At 43.9% G+C, this 7,993-nt stretch overlaps 1 protein-coding gene across 1 annotated transcript; it reads left to right on the forward strand.

Moving 5' to 3' along the window:
• Positions 1-5,515: 5,515 nt before the first annotated feature.
• On the forward strand, positions 5,516-6,979 carry KCNF1 (potassium voltage-gated channel modifier subfamily F member 1; the record flags this gene model as incomplete). The annotated part of the gene is made up of 1 exon (XM_082305170.1): positions 5,516-6,979. The coding sequence occupies one exon, from the start codon at positions 5,516-5,518 to the stop codon at positions 6,977-6,979; it is 1,464 nt and encodes a 487-aa protein (XP_082161296.1).
• Between the last annotated feature and the right edge of the window lie 1,014 nt (positions 6,980-7,993).

Genomic DNA, 7,993 nt, shown 5'->3' on the forward strand with positions numbered 1-7,993 from the left:
AGTTATAAGAGTAAAAGAAGGTATGATTTTTGAAAATGGATTTGCAACATTAAGCTAGAAAGGATAAACCAGCACATTGCAGTAGCTGGATTAATTTACCAAAGAGAGTGTGCTGGATCTTCCAGTGGGGTTGTGAGGTTGTCTCACTAACTACTAGGAGCCACCTTAGATTTGGAAACCCTGAAGGATTCTTACAGCAAAGTCTTTCCTGCTCCTCTAACTAAAGCTGTCTGTGGTAATCAGAGTAGCTGCTCTGGATGACCTGCTCTTTCTGAAGGCCACAATGATGTCATTCATTACTTCTTTTTCTTCCAGATTATCTGCCTCCCATTTCTTGTGATTGGCACGAAGTAATTATATGGTGTTTCCTCCACATGGAACCTTGTGCTATCAGCTGCTGAAGCAGTCCCCATGCAGCTGGCTGCAAACTTTTTCCCAGCAATACCATGAGGAAAGGAGGAGGAATAAGGTATTTCCATTCCCCATCCTCCTTTAGGTTGCTGATAGTGCATTTTCATCACATGTTCTTGTCTTGAGTGGCTCTCCATAGTCTGCATCTAGCTGAAAATAAGTTGCATGTTAGGTGCTGAGATCTCTAGCTGGATCCATCACAGTTCCAGTCTTGTGAGTGTCATTTAAAAACCAAATATGACATAGCAAAAGGAGAAGTGTGTGAGGGGGTTATACTGAGTAGGAACCACCAGCCCTCCAAGCCTGCTGTTAGTTCTGTGGCCTCTGAGGGCCACGCAACGGTGTCCAACATAGGAATCATAGTACATAAAAAACAGGTGCCCAGTGGCAGCAGATGACTCAGCACAAGTCGATACGGCCTAGACCAGTTTTACATGTGCCCAAGGATGTTTCTGGGCACTGAGGCCAACTGGCAACTAGTCTCCATCTAGTCTAGGAAGTCATTTTAGTCTCCAGGTGGCTGCCTGTTGGCAATGGTCTCAGATGGCCACATGATGGCTGGGAAATGTCCGTGTTAGCTGGTTAGTGTGGGCCGGATCCGTGCCAGGCATACTCTAACTGTTTCTTGCTTTGACAGTCCTAGTCAGGTCCCTAAACTTGAGCTTGCGTGTGTAGACACAGCACTAAACATTTTGTAGATTCCAGGAGGAGAGAGAGACCAAAGGTGCTGCCATGGTCCTAGGCGCTGAAAGCAGGGCTGTGCTCCATGCAGGGGGCTGACTACACTGCAGCCTGCCTGACTCCTGCCTCTGCATTAAACACCCCTCTCCACATGGAGTCCGATCTTATCTCCCTAGGACTGGGTCCTAACCCATTCACACCTCTTCATGCACCACGACTGCCCATAGCTCCATGGGGAGCCGCTGGGTGCATCACCCAGGAGGGCAGAGGTGCTGGCTGGGCTTCAGGAGTGCAGTATGAGCCAGGCTACAGCTCAAGAGGAGCAGTCTCTCTTCCCAGACTGGCACAAAGCCACCCAGTGGTGAAGGTCCTCTCCCAAAAAGTAGCAAACGAGGGAGCCAAACCTGCAGCTCCAGCGTCCTCCGAGCACTGCTGTCGCTGCAGATCCCCAGGCACTTGGCTGTGGGTGCTCTGTGCCACCCACATCCCTCATGTGGGGGCTGGTGCCACTGGGGGAGACATATTCAAGCTCTGCCTATGCCTTGTGGACCAAGACCTGTGGGGGTCTGAGCCCCCCAGGAGATCCTGGGCATCCCTGCTGCTGGGCTGGGGCTGCCCATGGTGGGTGGGTGCCCAGCAATCTGGGAGTCCTTCCCTTGGGCTGCAGGGCTTGAGGTCAGGCTGAGCCTCCTCCCTGAAGGAGCCAGTCTGAACCACAGCCAAAACTTAACACATCTGTCAGCTCAAATCCACGTGTTGTTCTCTGAGCCAAAGCACTGACACAGAAAGAAACCCCCTCCCTGTTTCTTATTTGATCTGTAGGAATTCAATTGCCAGCACGAATCACTTCCAGCAGACACAGAGCACGGCTTGACCTGTTTGACCAGTCCGGATAAATCAAGAGAAGTTGAATTTAGAAGCCCTGATAATTGCAGCAAACTAATCATAAATGAGTTACAGGGCAACAATTATCTATTGAAATTTTTAGATTAGAGAAGCTCTCTTTTAATGGATGAAAAATGAATTAAATTAGTGAAATAAATTATTTGCTGCAAATTATTCATTCTGCTCCTGTTGTTTGCTGCTCTGCAATATGTCTGATAAAAAGCATTCGTCAAGTAAGCCTGTCTCGCTCTTTTCAGCTACAAAACCAGGGTTTAAATTCATTATGATTTTCCTGACCCTTCTTTCGATCATTTACATTTGTCAAAGTGGATTTAAAATGCTACCAGATCTCTAACATTTGACAGGCACACTGAAAGGTGTAAAGAACTCTGAAAAGGTGCAAGACGAGGGAGAATAAAGCACAAGGATTTTAGCAGCCGCACTAAGTAAAGTCTTTATAAGGACTGATCTGGCATTTCAAAAATAGTTTCTTCCCAACCTTTCGAGAATATGCTGAGACTTATCATTTGAGAGGAGCTGATTTCACCTTTCAATCTGAACAATGTATGTACTAATCCTGTGTGCCTATTTTGTAGGTGTTTGTTCTGTAAAATTACAGGGTGAAGAGCCTTTTTGGAAATGAAGGTGGTGCTTTCTGTGTTGGTCATGCTGGACCATACATTGATTTCTTATTGTTACGTGGAGAAAAGCCAAAAGGTCACTGGAATGAATCATTGATCAAAGAGAGTAGGTGTCTGAGATGGTTAAATCTGCGGATCTAAACCTAAAGAACCTGTTTCCCTATGCTGATGCAGCCTGACAACATTTTAAACCTAAATTTCTCAAATCTCAATTTTGTTTTGCAAGAACTGGTAGTCAGTAATGCCATCCAAGTTTTCGCCTGTGCAAGCATGTCACTGTTGTTGGCATCTTAAAATTTATTGTGCTAAAATCAAGTTAAACCATTCATGTTAGCGGGCAAAGAAGTCCCAGGTGGGTAAATATTTATTGCTGAACCCACAAAACCTAGGGTTTTTCCAGCTCTCCAAGGTATTTCTCTTGTCCCAAGAAGCTTGCAAGTCTCAGTAAACTTACATGTGCCTGGAAAAAAATTCAAAGGACATCTTGTATTACACGCACACTATGCAGTACCTTCAGGAACACATGAAGGTGACACTGGCCTTCAGAGACAAACAGTGTGACTCAGGTGTAGACTAACAGATATTACCCTTTTCCTGGTACTGTCACTTGAATAAGGTGACCAGCCCCTGCAGTGATTGCTCCTTGCCCTCCGTACTGTTCTGCAGCAAGGATATGAGTGACACAACCCAGGCATTTGAAGAAGATTATGGAGCTATGGTTCATGCATGGCTTATTCCTCCCTGTGAGACTGGGTGACTGGGTGTAACATTTACTGGCTGGCTATAACAGAGCAGCAAGAACCCACTTCCCTTGGCTTCAGTTTTTGCATTATAAATTTGTGCGTGGCTGTGTGTGACAGACAAAGAGAAAGGATTGTGTTCCTCTGTTTCATAGGTTTCTTGCAAGTCTTCCTCTATCACGAGTTCACCTCTTCCCTCTCATATTTTCACTCTCCGCAGTCATACAAGAGCTCAGGGACAAGGAAGGTCATTGGAAGGACTGGGAAGGGGCTGGATCAGTGATTTTCACTCATGGCTTGTGCACCCCCAAGCATCACTAACTACCTCTAAGGGGTATTTGTAAGCTATGTGAGGCTATGTGCATACTCCATGTCAAGATGAGGTGTGGTGCACAACCTTTTACTAATCCCCCGTAAGCTTCCAGCAAGGACTCACCAGCAAGGACTCACCAGCAAGGACTCACCAGCAAGGACTCACGAGGGTCGCCCTCACTGGGTGACACAAGCACGAGGACAGCGGGCACATCACAACTCTCACCTTTCTCCCAGGATGGACACAAGCCTAGAGAAGCAAACTATCCATTGGATTTGCCCCTCTCTATTGCCCTCCACTTAGAAGCTTTTCAGAAGCCAGTAAATTGGAAAAGATCAAAACCTGCTGGTGTAGATCATTCTGCTGTGGCCAGAAACAGTTAACTTATTAACTGTGGGTTTTGCTGGATCAGAGCCTTCAGGACCCACTAAAATGAACTGTATAGTCAGATTTAAGAATTTAAGAGCATGGTAATAGGCATTCCTGCATGTAAGGGTCTGGGGAACAAATATCCATCAAATCCTGGAATTTGGAGAAAACAAAGTTAAAAGAAAATGCTTGTTATTCTACTTCTACTTGTTAAATGCTGGATGTAGTACAAAGCACTACTGCTGTTAAGTAGCATTCACCAAGAAATCATCATAGACGTAAATTACTTGAACCCTCATTGGGGTCAGTTGACCACAGATCAAGAAAACACGGCTAAAACTGAGGTCACAGAGCTTTGGGAAACGTGCACAGAGTGCAGGGAAAGTTTTGCTCCACAGCTGCAACAAAAACTTTATGGTCTCTGCTTGGTTCTCAATGACACCAGTACAAACCTACAGTAACTCAATGTCCTGACAGAGGGTTACTCTAGACTTGCTCCAGTCCCGCTGAGAGCAAGATTTATGTCATGCATTTATTCCAAAACACAGTATTTTTTCCTCTGGCAGAAGCCAAAGGAAGGAAATATTTTTGTGTCTTTCTGCAGCTCTGAATGACTTTATACACGATTTGTATTTGATTAAAAAAAAAGTTTTTAAAAATCGTTGAAGTTCATGGCGGTACAGAAACACATTATTTTACAGCTAGACAGGCGTATAAATAGCTGAGCTGTGTTTTCTGTGTAGCTGGTGCTTTGCTGGGTTTCACCAGAAGAGGGTAGAGTTTGGAAAGGACTCCTCGCAGCCTGGGCTCCCTATTGTGTTGGGAAACAGCAAAGGGAAAACAAGCACAAGTTTCTCCTCTGCACGCTTGCACCGACTGACTATGTGCAAGAGTCAGCAGATAAACTCTGGAAGACCTTAAAGTAAAAAGAAAACGGAAAGAGAAACAAAATTCAAAAGCAACTTTCTAGGGAAATCTGTGGAATCGAAGAGGGAAACCGCAACAGTTTTCTGTGGGCTCACCCTGCTGATTGTCTCTCTGAGAACTGTCACTCACTGCACGTTGCATTAATCAGAGCACGGGATTTATTTCTCTGCCGTGACTTCCAAGCTGTGAATAAATGTCACTTTTAGAGAGAGAATGGGACCTGAAAAGACTCTCGAGCACTGAACAGAGGGGTGAGTTTTATTAAATGGTTTCTTCTCTTTCAAATCTGCTGGAGATTTCTAATATCCTGCTTGCAGGCACAGCAGCCCGATGACTTGTCTTTTCCCCGCAGCTTGTTGCATACCTCACGAGGCTTTCCTGACTGCAGGTTTATTTCTGTAACCTTTCCCACCACGACTCCGGGTCAGTTTGGTAACCTTTGTAATAGAGCTGACTCGGTGCTGATTTGCTTTCATGAGAAATTAAAACCACAAAGCTTTGAAACCAAACAACAGGCTAAAAATCAAATAAAATCCAGTACAATTAAAATGGCAGGTGACTCTAGGTTTCCAGATGTGGACTCTGATGGATCAGAAAAAAATGAAGACATGGAGATTGTAGTCAATGTCGGTGGGGTAAGGCAGGTGTTCTATGGAGATAACCTGAATCAATACCCAGAAACACGGCTGGCAGAGCTGATCAACTGTTTATCGGGGGGATACGATAGCATATTCTCCCTCTGTGATGACTATGATCCTGGAAAGAGAGAGTTTTACTTTGACAGAGATCCAGATGCTTTCAAATGCATTATTGACGTGTACTACTTTGGGGAAATTCACATGAAGAAAGGAATTTGCCCCATATGTTTCAAGAATGAAATGGAATTTTGGAAAGTGGATCTGAAATTTTTGGATGACTGCTGCAAAACTCATCTAAGTGAAAAAAAGGAGGAACTGGAAGAAATAGCCCGAAGGGTGCAACTGATTCTGGATGACTTGGGAGTAGATGCCTCGGAAAGTCGCTGGAAAAGGTGCCAAAAATACATCTGGAAATTTCTGGAGAAGCCAGAATCATCCTACCCAGCTCGAGTGATTGCTGTTCTGTCCTTTCTGTTTATTTTGATCTCCTCCATCGTGATGTGTGTGGGGACCATCCCAGACCTGCAGGTTGTAGACGCAGAGGGGAACCGTATGGAGCACCCAACTCTGGACAGCATAGAGACAGCCTGTATAGGCTGGTTTACCATGGAGTACGTGCTGAGGCTAATATCCTCTCCCAACAAACTCCACTTTGCCCTGTCCTTCATGAACATTGTCGATGTGCTAGCAATACTGCCTTTCTATGTCAGCCTGACCTTGACCCACTTGGGAGCCAAGCTTATGGAGCTGAGCAACGTCCAGCAGGCTGTCCAGGCACTGCGCATCATGAGGATCGCGAGGATTTTCAAGCTTGCACGGCACTCCTCGGGGCTCCAGACTCTAACGTATGCCCTGAAACGCAGCTTTAAGGAGCTCGGGCTGCTCCTCATGTACTTAGCTGTTGGAATCTTTGTCTTTTCTGCCCTGGGTTATACCATGGAGCAAAGTCACCCCGAAACTTTATTTAAAAGCATCCCTCAGTCATTTTGGTGGGCAATCATTACCATGACCACAGTTGGATATGGAGATATATACCCTAAAACAACGCTAGGAAAACTGAATGCTGCCATTAGTTTTCTTTGCGGGGTGATAGCGATCGCCCTTCCCATCCATCCCATCATTAACAACTTTGTCAGGTATTATAACAAACAGAGAGTTTTAGAAACAGCTGCCAAGCATGAATTGGAGCTGATGGAGCTAAACTCAGCCGAGGGGAAAGCCACAAGCTCCAAAAGTGAACTAGAGGATCTTGTGAGGGAAGGCAAGGAGGGTCCTTTTCATAGCAGCCGGCTAAAAGTCTCCCACAGTGACACCTTTATTCATCTCCTGTCAGAAGAGAAACACTATAGGACCAGGCTTCAAAGCTGCAAATAAACTGTGAGCTGTTGTCAGCGCTAAGCTATAGATCGGGACAACCTGACAATCAACTATTGAAAAGACTCGTGGGATCTGTCAGAGTTGGGAGGGAGCACTGCTTTGCTTTTCCAACGTGAATATAAATTAACCCCATGGTATGTCCATCAACAGTTGGTAAGACTTTGCCATTATTACCCAAAATAAAATAGTAGGACTCCATTGAGATCAGACTGCTTATAATAAGTGTGTTCTGACAAAAACCATTTGTAACCGTTTTAGAGACTGAAAAGTCCTTCCTGATCGGTAAATGTTCGGTGACCTGAATGTGCAGCATTGCCACATCAGAACTCTGTACCTATAACAATAAAGAGCAGCGTCGCACAGATTGTGTCTTCCAGGCTGTCTTCAATGCCTTTGCAGTGAGGAGAACTGCTCCTTAAAAAATTAAAGCAGCCTCTCACTCATATTAGATTCAGGTTTACAGCAAAATGTTATGAGCAGTTTCAGCCTAGAGATACTGAAAGTATGAGCATATACCATGTGCAGAATTAGAGTCAATGAATGGTTTTGTTTTTGTAAAATATAATTTGGGGTCAACTTTTTGGATAGGTATCTGTTCCTCTTTCCAGAAAAAATATAGTTTTCAATGGGACGTGAAGCTATTTTTTGGGCAGAGATGTAGAACAGAATAAATGTATTTTAAGGAGCAAATTAAAAAAATATTTGTTCTAGCCTTTAATTACAACATAATAATTTATATATGCAGGGATCTTTCAGGAAGGATTTATAATCAAGTAATTTTTAAAACTGTAAGTTAACTTATACTATTTTTAATTCACTATTAAAGCAAAAGAAGTTTATAGGGGAGTTAAACTGAGTACTTCTAAATAAGAAGCTTTAACTCTTTGAAAGTAAGTGTAGAAAAAGTTTCAATAAAAATAGTATAATCTCCAACTGATTTATGGTAAAAATTTCTATCTGAATGATCATATTACTAGGTTATTTTTTTTTAAAAAAAAGCACATCCTGCCC

The sequence above is a fragment of the Platalea leucorodia genome (assembly GCF_965183815.1).
Source record: "Platalea leucorodia genome assembly, chromosome: 3".
NCBI classification, from domain to species: Eukaryota; Metazoa; Chordata; class Aves; order Pelecaniformes; family Threskiornithidae; genus Platalea; species Platalea leucorodia.